The 19,301-nt window shown below is 37.1% G+C and overlaps 1 protein-coding gene across 1 annotated transcript in view; it reads right to left on the bottom strand.

Annotated features, from left to right (window-relative positions):
* PCCA (propionyl-CoA carboxylase subunit alpha) overlaps positions 1-19,301 on the bottom strand; it is a 267,652-nt gene that overhangs the window by 88,048 nt on the left and 160,303 nt on the right. Inside the window, exon 19 of the mRNA XM_056498008.1 lies at positions 16,890-16,992. Within this exon, the coding sequence (XP_056353983.1) occupies positions 16,890-16,992 (103 nt within the window). The remainder of the gene's footprint in view (positions 1-16,889; positions 16,993-19,301) is intronic.

Raw genomic sequence — 19,301 nt, 5'->3', positions numbered from 1 at the left:
TTTATAACTACATAAAGATGACATAATAAGAAAATCAGGTATATTTTATGTATTTATTTTCTCAGCAGTCTCAAAAAAAATTTGGTGCATTCGTGAATAATCATTCTAGGAAAACTGAATTCAGACAAGTTCATTCTAAGAAACAAACTCCATGAGCTGGAGCACCCATCATTTGGGTTTACTGCTAACTCCTGTTCCCTACAATGAAGGATCTCTACATTTTCTACAAAAATAGTTTAAAATATGATTTATTTTTAAAGTTGTGGAAGATTTTATGTTGCATTATAGCACCAGTTGACTACAAAATAATCAAAGCTTGTTAACATAGATATAAACTGTAATTACCTGACTCTGCATTGATCTTCACTGTGGGGAGTTTCCTTGTTATAACCACAACAAAGGTGATGTGTAATGATAATAATGGCAAGTAGGACTGGGAAAAATTAATATTCAGAACTAGAAAATTAATCTCTCAAAATACCTGGAGCTTGGTGAACTTTCTGTCCAAGAAAATGCCAGTTATTGCATTAAGTTTACAGGTCTTCTCTTTGTTATTAACTACAACACATGATTATTTTGTAGCTTTGTACATCTTTTTACTGAAATCTACATCCTCCTACCCATGGACACAGAATTGTTCAGGTTGAACTAACTTTGATGCCATTAAGAGTGAGGCCCAGGGCACTGATATTCTCTGATAGAAAGAATTTCACCCACCTTACAATGAAAACTTTTCATACATTTTTCCTCAGCACAGCCAGATAATGTAAAACAAAGGAGGGATCTCTCTTTTCAACTTCTCCAATTCTTTCAAGGTATCAAGCCATTACACTACTTGCTACTTAAAAAAAAAAAAAAAAAAAACACAATATAGATACATTAGCATTACATTTCATATCAACTATGTGCCAACTTTTTCATCTTCATCCATTTTGTTTCCAGACAAAAGACAGCAGAACTGTCATAAAAGTGATAAAAATTAAATATATTTTCAGTAAAGGCACACATTCTGTATCTGTACTCTTGCTGAAGGCATTAATTCAGTTAATAAAGCTCAAAATTGCAAAAAAATCCTTACCATTATGTTATATAGAAAGGAACCTTACATCTTCAGAAGCAGAGAAATACTGAATAAAGCAGCTCAACTAGACAGAAAAGAAAGGTTGGAAGCACTTTGCTCACCTAGTTAACCTAGTCATGGATTAGGAGAATGTCAAGATGGAGTCATATCAATAGGAGCCCTGGTTTAACTGCTTTTACTTTATCCATTGCTGTGACTTTGACATGTAAGGAAATGTGGACTTTATGGAATTAATCAATCCTTTTATGTGATTCCAAATAGGTGTAATTCCACACCTATTTATTGATGCTTTCTCTTTTCCCCTGCAGTGATTCCTACTTTACAATAGCCCTAAAATTGAAATCCACATTTTATTCATTGTAAGACCAGTGCAGCCAAACATGCTTGAATTGAGACTTGGAACAATAGGTGCCTAATGGGACATAAGGTATGATAAGTTAGTTTCCCTTTAAGTTCAGGCAATCACAAATCCATAGTGGTAGTTTTAGGAGAAAATATTTGAAAGTCTTACAAGTTCTTGACAGAATCACAACAATTACAGGGATAGTAAAAGACAAAGCCCCTACTCAGAGTATATCTCTACTCCCAGATTTCCTAAAAATATACTTCTTTTATTTTGGCAGTCAATGCTTCAAGAGCAACTTTGACAGTTACATGACCATTTGCAGTGGAGTCTGTCAGTCCTCCTTGCCCCTGGAAACTTTAAAATACTTTCTCTCTTGTTAAGCTTCCAAAGGCTTAAGATTTTCATAAATGAGGCCACAACACTGTTACCATCCCCTTAATTCACTTTCTCAGTGCCACCTGACAAGCTCCTTCAGTCATGAGGATGTATCTCATCCTTGGCACCGAGACAGCATCTGAGCAGAACTGAAAAAAATGGTAACTCAGGCATACTGTAACTTAAGTAGACATTGTATGCACTTTTCCATATGGAATTGCACAGTTCCTACAAGACCTCGCACATTGAAGCTCTTTGGGGGAAAAAGAACAGTTCATTTCTGTGGAGAGAAATTCTGGGCAGGTTTCTCCTGTAAGACAAACATGCTTCTGATCCATGAAGTAACCAGTGCCAGATAACCAGCAGTTCCTCAGTGAAGAGACACTTTAGTAACATTAGAATCCTTCTATCTATCAGCAACTAACGACCAATTATAAGAAGATGTAAATACTTTCTAACACAATTAAAACCATTGATCACCTATTTCCATGAAAACTGACATTATAAAGTTACATGTACCATGAAGATTCAGTGACAATACAAGAATTTTAGAGCTTTCTATGATCCTAATGAGTCTTTTTCTTGTGTTAGATCTGTCAACAGCTTACATCTCTAAAAGCCCCATTTCCTCTGTCCTGCAACATAATGCAGAATGATCTACAAAAACTGCATTACCATTACATTTATAGAAACAAAACCCTCAGTCCCAGAAAAATAGAAATCGTTGTCTTATCCCATCTGAGACTTGCAAAAACTACTTTTTTATAAAGTAAGATATACTGCAACCACAACTTTTTTAGCCTTGGATATATGCAATCAAAATGGAGATTATCCCTACTATTTTAAATACAGATGCCTTACACTGGATCAAGGAAATGAAGTAGACTGTGCTTATGATAAGTTTTCCATAGAAGTTAAAGGACAGCATGCATCTTAGGGCAGGATTCCTACGAGCCCTGAAGCTCAAGGTTATCTAAACCCAAGAGATTGCTGAGACAAAATATATTTCCTTAAGGGAGGCCAAAAGGTGCTACCAGGAAAAAAAAGAAAAAAAGAAAAAAAAACAACAACACAGCAAAAAATCAATTGTCCCTGATTGAGAGATTTAAGATACTATGAAAAAGTATCTCAGTAATAGTATGCTTTTTCAATTATGTGTTAAAATATTATTAAATATGATGCATATATTTATATAAGTATGCACTTATACATGCCAAAAATGTAAAGATGTGTGAATATTCATGTAAATATCACAAAAGAAGCATCAATGTCAAATATAAGCACAAAGAGAATGATCCCACCATTCCTTTATTGCAAATCATGCAATAGTTTTACCATTAACAAAAAATTAAATTACTTCACAGTAGAAGCAGCCATAAAGATCCATCCTGCCCTAATCATCACCACATAAAAACACCATTCATTAAAGGAGTCCTTGTTTACATAACCCATTTCATTCCTTGCAGCCCAACAGCAGAAGCAAGGTGGCTCCTTGCATAGGTGAAGATCACCCATGAGTGTGCACCATAACACCACAGCAAAGCTGTAGGTAGAACTATCCTTGTGTGTGTTTGAATTAGCAGAAAATAATGAACAACATCCTCTTTGTAAAAAAAAAGTTAAATAAAAACCACTCTAACAGACAGATCTTGAATCTGCATATACAACATCTTTAAACTAGAAATAGACATTTTATCTTTCTCAATGCTCCCTTAAATTAATTATTTCTAAAAGGGAGTATACACCAGTTAAATAAATGTGTCTTTTTAAATAAAGAAAATACTTAAAGCCTTCAGTGGGAGAAGATAATATTCTAATACATGGTACTGGCATTACAGGAGTCATTCAAAGTATAAAAGGCATTGTGGCAAAAAAAAAAAAAAAAAAAAAAAAAAAAAAAAAAAAAAAATCAAGATACCTGTTGGAAAAGATGACAAATAGCATTAAAGGCTGGCAAACTCAGCTGGAGATAAAGGGTACCTTACAGGTGAAAGGCTGAGACATCTCTTTTCTTCCCAATGTTAATTAATCTTCTACGTGCTTTGCACAGATTGGGTTTTAATGCCACTACTTCACAAGGAAAAATTCCAACACAGTTAAGATATATTCTGAGACTATCTGAAGTCACAAATTGTATCTAAACCATATCATTCCAACAGTTACCTGTACTTTTTATTTAGTCTCCAGATATTTCTTGAGGACAAGACAAAATTGCAAAATTTGCACTGAGCTTTCTTCAGTGCTGCCACCAATGACAGGACACACTGATGCAGGTTCAGAGATGAACTGCTATGTTTCACTGAAAATGCAACACAGGATAGTGCTGTTTTAACAAGAAAAGAAAAAAACAAACCAAAACAATCTAACCAACAACATTTTAACTGAAAAATACACTGAACTTTGCCATGTGGCTTAAAACAATTATTGCTTTAATACTTTTTAAATACTATTAGGCTAAAATGAGAAAGAAAATATATTATCAGATTTTGAACAAATAATACAACATGTCAGACCATGTTGCTTTTAATTCTGATCTGGAGAAGTTGAATAATACGTCTTTAAAATTCTAACTTTAAGTATTGAAATGTGCTTGCAATTAGGAAGGCATACAACAGAGATGAAATATAACCTCAAAGACCAAATGAGAATTTATACTCTGAAGTCATTTCATCTGCTAATCACTTCAGCTATCTGTACACTTGTTAAAATGATCAACTAATGGAGACCATTAAAAAATTCCAACTGAAGAATATCCATAGAAAGAGCCAGGCAGATCTAGGAAAGCAGATTAATAGTCCCAAATGACTGAAAAATAACAGAGTTTGGTGCAACACTGAACATACTTCCCACTGCCATTTTCAAAACAATTTCCCACCTATTCTGGAAAGCATTACTAATGTTGAATTTTCTGGGACACACCCATAGCTATTGAACCAGCTTCTGTCGGGAATGAGAACTGTTCAACAGGTTCAAAAGATCCCACTCTGTAATACTCCTAAAAGCATTCATTCTCACAGCCCATATGGCACTTCAGTTTTTTCAAGCACATTTTTACAAAGCAAAACCACATCTCGTGAATTAGGATTTATTATATAAGCCACAATAAAAGAAATAATGAAGATTCACACTCTGCAGTCAGCCTGAGCAATTCCACATCACCAATGGTTCACTCTGGATTGCAGATGCAGCCCACATAAGGGGCCAATACAACCTCATCTCACCACAGACTTTGGCTAACTAGACTGATAGATTGATTGTGACTGATCATCCCTTGGCCCTTTTCCCCTCTGCTCCTATTAACTCACCTATTTCTGCAAGTTTTCTTTTGCCAAGGAGAGGAAAAATCCATCAGCTGTGTAAAGGATAGGATCTATTAATTTTTTATCTTGAGAGTTGCTGCTATCTTATTCCAGCTGGTTCTGCTCTTGGTCTGTTTAACTGCTAAACAAAGGAAGCTCAGGTTTCTAGTTTTCTGATATTTGGATATACTATCTGTCTATCTCTACCCTTCTCTTCATTTATTGCTGTTTTTCTTTAGACAAAAAAAAAAAAAAAAAAAAAAATCAGTCTTCATTCTTGCTTATTGCATATTAAATGTTTAAAGTCAGGCTGAATGGGCCTTTGGGCAACCTGATCTAGTGGAAGATGTCCTTGCCCATGGCAGTCTGCGTGTAGCTAGATCTTTAAAGGCCCTTTCCAACCCAAATCAATCTGTGTTTTCATTATGATCTGCCACCAGTGTAGCTTTCCTTTGACAGTTTAGTTGATAAAACTAATACAAAAGAAGCAAAGTTATTCAAAATTCTATTTGTTATAAATTAACAGTATGCAAACCTCACCATTGTCAAAATCAGGATGCCAGTTTGGATTAATATGATAGGTGTATGGTTATTTCCCTCCTCTATCAGCTAGGAGAAAATATTAAATTAAAACAGGATAAACTATGCATGCAAACTAGTCTGTTGCCATCAAACAGCTGGGCTGCTCCAACAGTGACAAAGAGGTCACTGTGTGAAAATACACAGCGATTACAGCAATAAAGGAAACAGCTGATAGAGGTTAGGTGGTGGAAACAAGAGGGCAGCCACAACAGAAAGACAAGGTTGGAATGAAGACAGGAGCATGGGAGAAGCAGAGGAAGAGCCTGCCAAAAGGCATGGGGCTGGGATACAGCTACAGAATGAGGGGGAAGGGAAGAGCCTTAGGACCAAAGCAGTCCATTATCACACTGCATTTTCAGTTTCTTATAACTCAGATGGACTCTAGGCTGAACAGTCATTCAGGAGTCATTTCAGAGAGAAATATGCAGCTATTTCTGACAGAGAACAAGAGTACAGGTTACTAAATTTTATTGACTTTTCTATGCAAGGCTGAGACATCTCCTTTATGATTTAGAACAGAGGCTTGAAAATCTGCCTGGGAAGTGAAACAGTTGGAATGCACCTCTGCCATCCTCCTACAACCTGCATAACTTTGGGCAAGTTTCCTTCAAAGGAAAATCATATCTACATCTGTAGATATACCACACTTCACAGCCACAGTTGTAGAACATTCTTCCTAGCAATTAACATATACTAGCCCAGGGGTCAAGCATAAAACTAATAAGACTATCACCTCTGGAGTTTCAATGCTTATTCCTGCTAGAGCTGAGCAGCCAAGGAAGAAGCAGTGGCATAACCCACACAGAAAAAAAACTGGACACGGAGGGCCCCATAACTGGAGAAAGCAGGCTGAGACAAAGATTAGATGTGCAAAAAAGATGGAGAGGAAAATTTGGAGCAAGAAGACCAAAAATGGAGGAAAGAACTGGAAGTGGTAATGGAAACACATGAAACCTATCTAAGAGAATGGAAGCAAGGGAAGTATGCACTGATTATCCAGGAAGAAGGAGCTAGAAGTACAAGATGAGGATAAAGAGAGAGCTACCTAAAGAGTGAGAGAGTGATGTTAACAATAGAACTACCAAACAGACTGTATGGTAGAAGAAATTGGATAAGCAAAACCAGCATTGAGGCCCTGGAAAAAAGGACCAATACACAGATGAAAGCCTGTAGGGCCTGTGGAGCAGGGCACAGCTACGTAGGAGAAGGTTCTATAGAAGAGAACCAAGACTAATTGCTAATTGATGTGGAAGTGCAAAGGGGAGACTCAGACTAGCCAGACAATGAGCATGAACCAGGCAAGACAACTGAGGGATGGAAACTAGGACTAAACAGAAGAATGAAACCAGAACAAAGACAAACCCAAAAGAGGCAGGACTTGAAAAATGACATACTAGTAGCAGTGAAGAAAAAGCTGTTAACAGGCAGAAGAAGGTATAGCTTTTGAATGCACAATCACCTTTTAGGAATGGATTCTTCCCAGAAAGTAGCCAGATATCACTTGCTAATAGAAAGCAGAGAATAACACTTTTGTCTTTTCCTTTGTTTGCATGTATGCAGCTTTTGGCTTTTGTTTACTTAACATCTCAACCTATGAGCTGCTTTCCATCTTAATCTCTCTGCCCTGTCCAGCTGAATAGGGGAAGTGACAGGATAGCTTGGTGCATATCTGGTGTTCAGCCAAGGTCAAACCACCATACTAGTGCATACAACATGACATGAAATAATTCTAGAATTATGGAGCTATATGTCTATTTTGGTTTCCAATTGATTTCAATTTACTGTATGTCCTTGAGATACCTAGATTTCCTCTGGAACATGAAATATTGGCAATAGATTATGACTACTTAAATCTGATTCCTTTTTCTATTCTTGATAAGCCACAGACAGAGATGCAACCCATTGTTAATAATTTAAAATTATTTCCCTCCTCCTGCATTCCAAACAGCCTTGTTTTTTTTTCTTAACCCTTTCAGTAACACTACCTTTAGCCTGATCTCAAAAAGAAGAAGAGGCTAACAAAATGCATGGTTTATTTACATGTCCCTCCTCTAAATTCCCAGCACATACTCAACTTCTGAACTCTCTGACTGGTCAGTATTAATCAGGCATATTAAAATCCCAGTTAGTTTTATGAAAATGAAAAGCTGCACAGTGGACAAAATGAGTGCTTCCATTCAGCTTTTGGACAGACAAGGGCAATTTGGTCCCCTCCAAACAGCTGGACTGGCCAACCTGTGACTGAATACACAGCAGACCCACTTCTGCTTTCTGGTAGAACAAATGGGGAATGAGAAGCCTCCATGGACAGAAGACTGAAAAAAAGGAGGGTGACATGGTGAGAGGCAAATGGAGGAAATGACTGGGTGAGGCACAGGGCAGGAAGAGATATTACAGTATGTGGTTCCCAGCAAACACAAAAGCATGCTGGAATTACTGATGTGCACAAGTAACAGAGAGCCAACCAAGAGACAGCCCTGCAGACCAGCCAGTTCCACTAATGGGAGACTGCTCGCAGCCCACTCCATCTCCTACCAACGTGTTCTAGGTGCCACCAGAGGCAGGAGGGCTGGACTGCCCTTCCTTTCACAGAGAAAGTAAGAGGCAAATAGCAAAGTGCAGTGGCAAAACCAGCTCAGCTACACTTCTGGAAAGCAGAGAAGTAAAGCCAGCACCACCAGCTTGTTCCTGCAAACTCCACTTAGTCTAAATGACATCATGACCACAAAGCAGCCAGGGGGGGATAGACGCATGCGGAGCATCTGTCATCTTGCCTTCCTTCCACTCACTTCCCTTAAAAATCAACCACAGCTGTATCCAAGTATCACACTCTGATTGTTAAACACTGATCAGACACTTCCCACTACAGTTTTAATGATATTCTTTATTGTAGAAATGTCACAACACGGCACAACACACTGTCACACAGAGTTGCACATGCCAGCTCTTAACAACTTATTCCAACTAGGAGCAGTACAGCAGCACTAATGCAGCACTGCCCAAACTAGGTTAGTCAGCACAGGCTCCTTTGTGCTGCACCAAACTGCACCATATAAACACATCCTAAACGGGGAACAGAGCACAGCATCTCTAGGGTGATGTTATACTGTGAACAAATAACAAACAGGACTGCTATTCATCGATGGGCCTGATCATTTGTACTCTAATCTTAATTTTCATCTTCCAATAAACCAGGTTCCATGGTCTTACTAGAGTATCCTGCTTGCATTCAAATCTTTGTTACAAGAAGCTTAATAGCCAGCCATACAGTTGTCCCACTAGTCTTGTATAGCAAGATCTATTCCACAGATCTCTGACTGCCACCAATAGCCAACATGGATACCGAATGAACTCTCATGAAAAAAGCTATGTTTTCTTAATAATAACAGTTGTATAAACATAAGGTCTTCTCAGTTAAAGGGAAACCAACATCAAAAAGCAGTAAAACACGGAACCCTAAACCCTTCTTTCTTTGAAGAAACACGTTTGAAGCGAGGTGTTTCTAGTTATGGGTGAATGAAATGAGAACTGAGCTGCAACAAACGGACATCCAGTCTGTATGAAAGACTAATTAGATCCATCTGAGAAGCTGTGTCTAAAACTGCTTCACATATTTCAAAGGAAAGCTCTTCTAGTCTATCTTTTGAGAAGACTACATCAAAACATTTAGTCACAGCTGACGCACATCTATCCACAACAGGAGCACTATTTTTCATAAGCCATAAAAGCTACATTTAAGTAATTTTAATAGTCAGATTTACTTAAAAATTAAAGGAGGGGGAAAAAGCAGCAAATAAATTTAGAGTTAAGAAAGGAACTCAAAACAGCAATGACCTTTTAGTCCCTCCTTATGCCAAAGCATCAAGAGATCCCAATAAAGAATCTTATACTGAATATTAAATGTGCTAAAATTTGTTCAGAGAGCAGAATTAAAGATGAAGCAGCATCCAGGAGCTGCAGAGTTAACTATAGCTTTTGTGGCAGTAACCCAGGCTCTTAACACTATATTAGCATTCTTTTAAATGCAACTATTACTTCTGCTGAACCAGCAGGAGGAGCTCACAACATTTTTTAATCCATTCATTCTACAAAATTTGGGAAGAGGAGTTGGGATGTTGGAGGTGTTTCTGGGCACAGGAAGGAGCTGGTTGGGTATTTTCTTTCCAGTTTTGTTGGATGAGAAATTAGTGGAAAGAAAAGCATCCAAGTAATGCTCATGTTTCTAAAGCACTGCTTTTAGAAATTAGAAAATCATTATATGAATATTGTGGTGCAGGATGTCAAGTGCGCATGGCACACAAATGAAGTGAAGCAACACCCATCCTCAAGGTGTTTTCAGCTCTACACCAAAAGACCACAGGAAGACTGAAGGGTGACAGGACACATTAAATGCTGTATGCCAGAAACGTGACATTCTGAAGAAGGAAAACGGTATGTTATTGCTCTGTATTGTTACAGAGCTTTAATTTGTATTTCAGTTTACTGTTCACTGGAATTCCTGGAACCATTGGATCATTACCCATGGCAGAACATAGTCTCTATTTTCATACCACAGGAATTCATGCTATGAAGCCACCTGTGTGGGTAAAACTCTTCATTAGGTAATTTAGAATTAATCATTGTAAAAACCTAATTCCTACTGTCTAAGGAATACATTTTAAAGCAATGGAGTCTTATTCTAACACACGGAAAATATATATCCAAATTGACCACGCCAGCTTCTAAAATATTTTGCATTTCAGCATTTCAGACCTTTCACTGCATTTTATTTCTAGAAATGTCTTGTAGGCTATAAACCAGTGCCAGACCATGTTACTGTGAGTTTTGTTGCAGAGTTACAAATCAACAAAAACTACTGTAATCAAGCTATTACACTGCCCTGATTTAGAGGGAAGAGCATATTTAAAGCCACACAGTGAATACATTACTCAAGCAATTTTTAATTCCCAACTTTCTCTATATGCTCATGGAGTACTGTATGAACAAAATAATTTAAGACATACAAACCCAGGCAAATAATCTCTCTTTACAAAGCAAATATGTAACATTGCATACTTAGTGCTAAACTGGCACAGTATTTTAAAAAATTATTTAAGAAACACTCTGCTTCTCCTCTGTCTTAGTATAAAAGCACATCTAAGTACATACAAATATTATACGAGTATACTCAATATTTACCTCTATTTCATGTAAGGGATCCCAGCACTTAAACTTTCTGAGACATTCAATGAGGCAGAGTGGAAATGCATACCAGGAACACTGAGTTCACAACAAGATACTGAGGCCAAGGCCACTTTCATTAAAAAACCACAATGTCAGCAGTCACAGAAATGTAGCAATTAAAGCAGTTGCCACAGAGTCAAAACTCAGGGATCAGTGCTCTCCTCAGATTGAAAGATTCAAGAGCAGAGTGCTTGCCTCCCAGGAGCACCTGTCCCCACCCCATCAGGATAGGATGGAGCAACCTCTACCCTTACAGTAAATCTGTCACTACAGAAAAAGGAATGCAGGATCCGTAAAGCCAGAGAGCCCATCAACAAGCAGGAGTACAACTACTATAGCCAGTGCTTTGCAAGGGTAGAAATTAGGGATTTTGCTCTCACCACAGCACTGGATTATGCATATTGCATTGAAGTGACATTATACACAGTACACAGGTTTTACAAACAGAAAATGCTCTGGATTTGAACCTGAATTAAGAGATTGAAAGTAGGTATACAATCTTTACAACAATAGTTTCTATACATATACAACCCATAGAACTTTGTAACAGAGTTTTGTTTGCACAACTGTACATGTACTGCAATGAAGAGCTTATGTGCTATGCTGCAAGAAAAATGCAAACCATGTGGAAAAAGGCAGGGAAAGTTTGCTTACAGCTGTAAGGATTATCTAACAGATCTCATCTCACCCACTAGTGCCTTTACACATGCACTTCCCTTTCATTCAAACTAATATTGGATATGGGAACAACAATACATTTTATTTCAAATATATAACACATAACAATATATACTTAGAACTTGTCTAAGCAGAAAGTCTTCACCTACTGCTTCTAGGGATATATAGTAATTAGTATTACAACTGGCTGCTCCTCTTATTGCTTTAATTCCTACAGGTATTTGCTTTTCATCCCTATTAATGCACCACTCACATTTTTCCATATGACCAATTAGTTATGTGCCTGAAGCATATAAGAAATGTAAAATACTAGTAATATTAATTCTGGTATTTTACTGATTCCCTTAACAAGGTTATTAATTTTATAGTGATAGATGGGCAATGTTATTCTTCTACATGGACTACTGGAAAGACAGAATTTAACATGCACTGTATTGCTATTCCACTTCATTCACATTTGTGTTTAAGGAAGTAAATGTGAACTAAGATTGCTTACAGCAACTTTCTGTATCATTGCTCTGATTTTCCATTATACTATTCCTTGTTCCACTTGATGCTTTGCATACTTCTGTTTGATTTTTGGGTGGTATTTTTTCCTCCCTCCAAAAAAGAATTTACAGCAGAATGAAAATGTTTCCCAAAATAGTTTTTAAATCAACTTACTCATCAGTCATGAAATTTACAGCAAATGAATACACCAAAGTTCTCCAAATTAAATGTTTGTTATATTTGATTTTGAAGTCAAAGCTTAACCATAATTAAACACTAATTCACTAACCACAGTAAAGCATTCACATAAATATGGACCTACTCTATATTGACCATATAGCATGTATTCAAATAATGATAGCAGTAATGCTTTAGATTTTATTTTTATGCTGGCATTTCATACTATACAATAGGTTTTTTCTTGGAAATGTTAAGAGGTACACAGGCTGATTTTCCACCCACACAGGTATCTAATAAATTCTTTACTTCTCAAGAAGAAGATAGAGAAAAAAACTGTGTTTTTTCCTAAAAATTATTTAAAACATTAATTTCCAATTAGACTGAACAAACCTCAAATTTTTTTTCTACATATTTCATATCTGTACTACATTTATCTGTTCTTAACTTTGGATTTAGGAAGTGATCCAGTGTTCTGTGAAAATGGTAGCCCATTCTAGTAACAACCTGAATTAAGGAATTTAGCTTTCTCTATTCCTCTTATTCAGCATTTGACCTATACAGGTCCCTCTGGAAATATATCAGATTTCCATTTTCCCAAAGTAACTTCTGAACTATGACACCTTATGCTTAAAAAAAAAATAAAAAATAAACAACTTCAATGATAAGAAGCTACTTCATAACTGAAAACATCTGGAAATTCTTTGACAACTAAACTGATGAGAAGATGAGGCTAAGCGGTCTGAGGAGGTCTGCATTTACTACAGAGATTAGGAACTCTAACAGAAAGGACTGTTTTCAAACATGAAAAGGAGAATAACAATTACTTGCAGAGAAACCATGCAAAATCATCAATAAAGAATTCTCAAGACAGAGTATTCCTGCACTCTAGCAAATAATTATAAAATAGATAATGGCAAAAATAGTTTCAAAAATTAAGTTTATTGCATAGAATACAGTTACAAATTCCCCCATTGAACTAAAATTAGGTTGGAAGGAGGGTTAGAACTAAATGACCTTTAAGGTCCCTGCCAACTCAAACCATCCTATGAATAAACAATGGAACTAGACCATCCTTGGCAGCTGACATCTTGTTTTGAAGGGTCATATTCATATGCTGCAGGGAAACCGCACAGCTAACTAGGTTTCCTCAATACATGTGGGTTCCCATTTGATTTTGTCTCTCCCACCCTTCAGTACCCTGCAGAACAGTTGAGTTGTGTAAAAGAAGAACAGATTCCAAATTTCAACAGCAAAATTCAATCAATAAAATCATAAAATAATTAAATTTGATAGCCAGATTAGAAAATGAAAATGGCAAGATGGGAAAGACTCCTGTTTGCAATTGAAGTAAACAAAAGATTCCAGAGTCTGGTAGTGGGATGCTTCTGGGATGTTTGTTGCTGTTTTGCATTAGTCTCATGTAAAGGAAGGTATTCTTCCTTCAAATTCTATTTTAGCAGTGATCTTGATTGTAAGATCTTTAATTCAATTGACAAGAGAAAAAATTTTAAGCACAAGAAGAACACTAATCAAAGCTAAGAATCTGACCATCTGTCCTCTAAAAAAAACTAAGTGGTATATATATGAATAGTAGTTAGTTTAAAGATTCTAGCAATTAATATATAGAACAAAGAGAAAAAGAATAAATTACATTTACATCAATTTAATTGGCAAGTTCTTTGTACACAAGCAAGCAGGTCCCACCAAGGCTGCTAAATTTTAATTCTCAAGTCAGGTCAACGGAATCTTATAATTGCAAAAGTATTTGCTATGTTGATAGGGTATCAACAGAAACAACTGTCTGGTACTGAAAATTCCAGTACAATTATTTTATATAAACTTCAGAATAAAAATCATGTTATTTCTCTTTTAAGATAAAATTTATCAAACTAGGATTCGCAGAACTTTTTAACTGCTACAGGAATCATAAAAATTAATATTTTCGTTTGCAAAGCTTCAGGCAAAGAGCATTGCTAACACTTGACCACTTTTCATTTAAATCCTTCAGTTTTGGGAAGCAAGGCTGCTAAAGTGGCCTAAAGCCAGCCCCCATCAAGGACCTCTGTTACAAACAAAATCGTTAAAAACAGATGGTTTCAAAACTCAAAATTCTGAAAAATAAAGAGCAGCGAAAAGCAGTTAACACTGCACAATTCATTAAGAATCTCCTGATAAATGAAGAAAACCACAGATGACCCATAGCCCAAAATGCTGAGGAACAGCAGGATCCATGGAGCAGCCTGCTGCTCGCACTCCCTGCACAGAGCGCGACGCGCCGCACACTGCGAGGTGGGCAGCTCTTGGCTGGTGAGTGGAGCAGAGTTACAGGGAAAAAAGAAAGCAGACACTGCTGGAAGGGTCCCTGTGGTAAACAAAGTAAATCAGGATGCGAATGCTGCTGTGCAAAGCACAGTTTGCAGCACGAGTAAACTTCTGAAGGGGAATGTGAAGGTGGCCCTCCCACTGGGCTATCTAACTGCACCACAGATTCTGCTATCTTTGTCACAAGCCACGAGGGGACACAACCCACAAAGGCAGGAGCCTGTGTCACTCCAACTCAATAGCAAAAAGTAAATGCAGAAGTTCAAAAAGTGAGGTTTGTGTTTCTGACAGCAGTTCATAAAGCAAGCTTTGAATTTCCCCTTTTTTTTTTTTCCTGATGGTACGTTATACCTCCTGATCAGAAACAAGATTTCTCATTCCTAGTCTTGATTTTTCTTTGAAGTTTTAAGGCAGTTGGTTTTCCATTGTAAAGTTTTGAATAACAATTCAGATTTTTGATGGTGCTGTATTTCCTATATACTCTTGTTTGCAGCACAATCACAGGAGAACACCAGGAAAAAGAAAATTATTGATGAAGAAAAACATGGCCTCTGCTATTTATTCAGTAACAATAAAATCAAGTTTAACTCTAAACAACCCTACTATTAATAAAGAGTTCTGTTTTTTAGATACACAAGCTCAGGTGCAATTTTTAATACACTCTCTCTTTATAGGTATATGGTTTAACTGAAATAGACTTCTTCTGAAATACACCTGATGCAATTTATTTTAACAGGTATTAACAGATACAAATAAATAAGGAACTATATCTCCCCAAATATACAGGCATGGTTAGGGTGGAAATAAAATGCAAAAACAATTGTCACAAATCCCTCTGGCCCAGGCTTTTAGGCACACCGCAGGACCTAACCTGGCACCCTTAATTTCTCCCTAGTGCTTAGGCCTCCCTTTCTCTGTCACTAAGGGATACTCCTGCCTCCTTGCCTAGCAGTAGAAGGTAGAAGGAATAACTTACTGCAGGGACACAAGGATATGAGAAGGAACTTCCACATTTGTTATTTCTTGAGTAACAAACCAAATGATCAGAAATCAGACTCCACATATATATATATATATATATATCTTGTTAAACTGGCTGTAATTCTCATACTGTTGCAAGACATCACAACTGTTAGAATTTTCACTAAAAGTGAGAGACAGGTTTGTACTCAAGCAAATCTCTCAAAAATGCGTGCACGTATGCAGATGTAGGCTTGTGTAATTGGCTGTGCTAAACAGCTCCCTGGTTTGGAGAAGTCTAACTATGGGAATTAGATTTCTGAGGTCACAGCAGCCAGCAGGCTCATCCCCACAGCAGAAGGCAGCTCTTGTGCTGCAACAAAAAGGTGGAAAGGCTGAGGGCAATGACTGCTCCTGGGAAGGGATATCTGCCACACAAACCAGTACCAGCCCAACTCTAAACCGGGCTGGAATCTTACAGAGGTGCTCTGTTGCTTGAATGGGTTGTAGCCAAGTTCACAGGATGCCTGTTAGGGGCATTATATAGATTTCAAAATCTGCATGCAGACTTAGCCTTTGCTTGTGAAACAACAATTCAGCAAGTAGGGTGTGTCATTGCCATTCTAAGAAAATTTGCCTTATTAAGGCCCTTTTGAAACCTTGTGCCTAAGACTCAACAAATACTATCCAAGTCAACTGCCTATTAGAAAAAAAAAAAAATCTCATTTTGGTTGTGAATCACCATTAACAGTAGTCCTCCCTATAAATTCATCTTCTTAATACTTCAACCAGCTTGTGTCTTGGCTTCATTATGCTGAAGGGCTGAATTACCAAACACAGCATTACTGTTCTTCTACTGTCATGGTCTGTCCTTCTGCCTTTCATCCTGACAACATTAAGTGCTTAAGAAATGACCTGAGAATATTTGTAGAAAACAATAGTTTATACACATTCATCTGAAGTGAATAAGCACATCTTGGAACACTGGCATTTTACTATGGCCACATACAGTTCTACCACAGAGTGCTGAATAATGCCATTCCAGTATGACTGCCTATTCAATTCCTTTGGATCTTTGATTTGTTTTTCTAAACACTACCTTAAGGTAATGCAATTTTTGTCAACATTGGATTTATTTTCTTGCTCTCATATATCTACAATGGAGTATAAGATGCCACTTCTAAACAAGACACTAAACAGAATAATTTAGAAACTAATTAATAAGCAATTATATACAAATTTGTTCCACAGGCATGAGTCCCGAGAATGAATATGAATATATATATATATATATATATATATATATATATATGAATGAATGCACTGAATTTCTTAGAAAATGAGCAGAACTTACAGAAAATGATGAGCCATCCTTTGAAACTGCAACTGGGTAAATTCCATCTCCTAGATGCACAGAGAGCTCCCAGCTCCTTCTCTTTGATTTAGCAATAGGAATTCTAAAAAAGAAACAGACAGAAGAAAAATTTTTAACAGAGATTTTATGCTTCTCCCAAGTTAACCAGAAGCACTTGCCTCATAGGATGGTCACGAAGGATATAAAATATCATTAATCTATGGACACAGTTGGAGAGCATACTTGAAAAATATATATACTAAATATATTTTTATGTCAAATAGCATATAAGGAGAAAATACACTCTTTCTTTCTAGATTTGCCTTGACACACTGAGAATGCTGATAAAGTTATAGAAGGCCCTTGAATGCAGCCAGCACTTGCTGCAGAATTAGCTCAAACAGGATGAAAAGCAGATGAGAAAGTGGGTTGGCAGGAGAATAGCAAGAGTGATAACTGGAGCAGTCTTTTTAAGGGCAAAATATAATCATTATTTCTTTAATCACATTCTCAGTAAATTTTAATTAAAAGCCAATTACAGACAAAAGATTCAGCCAAATAAGTAATACAATTAATTTTATAACTAATATACATTTTTAAGTATCTCATCCACAGCATACTTCAAGCATACTGAAAAAATAATGATGTATCATCATAGCCCACATGCAGGATTATTCCAATTCCTGCTGCATTCTGTGGCTGCACCATTTATCAAGTAGTACAGGAAACCTGAATCTTTTCAACTTAAAAAAGCACACACCTGGCAAAGGAATGAGAACTGAGCCTCCATTCTTTGAAATTCAGAGTGAAACATGCAATTTTCAGCTATTTCATTTAAATGTAAATTCATTTTCAATTTCCCCATTCTAGCTTCTCAAGTCTCTTCCACTTTGCTATAACAACTGGTGTCCAAAAGTATACTGCAACTTTTCTAATAAGTGGTCACCATATATTACCATGAGCGTGCACCACATGGCCTAAAGGGAAGACAGGAAGGTGTGATTTAAACTCCATTAAAACAAAAACACATTTTGGTATGCTTTTCTTCGACAATGACTGTTACACATTTCCATTTTTCTGCAAGAAATCTGTAGGGACAATAATTTGATCACCTTTATATCTTTTCTATGGATCATTTCTGGCATAACATTAATCTATTGTACATTATTACTAAACCTTCTATTGCAGCCTTCACACTGACTTGCTAAGGATTTCAACAATTATTTTAAGAACATTAGGTTTTTAGATATCTAGAACTTAAGACAGTGCACATTCAAGCACTTAATGAGACAAGGAACTTCCAAAAATTGTGCCTGGCTATGGGTTTGAAAAGGGGAAATGGAAATGATAAATGTATCAGACACAAATGGATGCATTCTTATCCTTCTGGATACTGAATACTTACTTCTGCAAGCCAAATAAGACCTACATCAAATTTCACCAAACACCTTAGCTCACCTCTATCACTACCCTAAAAGCTCACAAGACAGTTACTGAAAATAACCTGTTCCCTTGCTAACAATGCCAAGTGTCACCTTTCACATTTAATATAATGGAAATTGTCAAAACAATAAATCTAAGGAATTACCTATGGTTTATTGGGTGCAATGTCATTCCTCAGCAGCTCACACTGGAATTCCTGTATGTCACCAAACATTTAGACTGGCTGATAGGAAATGCAACAGACACAGGAGTTCCTGAAGAAGAGGAAGAGGAATTTCCTGCACAGGTAGCAGGCAGCAAGCTGAGAGATATTTTCATTGCACTTCCTGGTATCAGAGCATCAGTAAGGAGGAACACAGGCAGCACCTGGTTAAGTTCTCCATGACACTCCACTGCAACAACCAACAGGATTTAGTGGTTTATAGCAACTTCATATTTCTTATATTAGAACTAGGATCTCATCACAAAATCAGCTTAGTAGATCTGCTCCACTGGTGTCATGAGATTCCTTCCTTACAGCCTTGCTGGCACAGCCCTGCTTCATACTGCATTTGACTGGAAGTGACCTCATGAATCTGGCTGCTGGCCATCAAAGGAAAGACAGTCTTGTTCTCCAGCAGGGCTTATTTTTGTTCAGCCCTGTCTTGCTGAGCTTTGTCAAGTGTATCTCCAAACAGGATGCATGCCTCTTGAAAGGCATGACTACGATCACTGCTCTGCCTGGGTTTCAAACAGCCACATAACTCCTCTCCCTGCAACACCAGTGCCCAGCAGGGCAAGGTCCAGAGCTGCATTAACACCAAGCAAGTTGTACTTCCCTACTGGAATTGCTAGATCCATTTGCACATGGACATTTTTCAGCTTTGCTAATCAGCTTTGCCTGTGGTTTTGTAACTATAACTGACACTGGCTACGACAGATTCTGATATTAGCTCATGACAATCCTAGTTCTTCATTAAACCAAATTCC

This window comes from Oenanthe melanoleuca, chromosome 1, assembly GCF_029582105.1.
Source record: "Oenanthe melanoleuca isolate GR-GAL-2019-014 chromosome 1, OMel1.0, whole genome shotgun sequence".
Taxonomy (NCBI): domain Eukaryota; kingdom Metazoa; phylum Chordata; class Aves; order Passeriformes; family Muscicapidae; genus Oenanthe; species Oenanthe melanoleuca.
The sequence above is the reverse complement of the archived record's forward strand: the minus strand, read 5'-3'. Positions and strand labels throughout refer to the sequence as shown.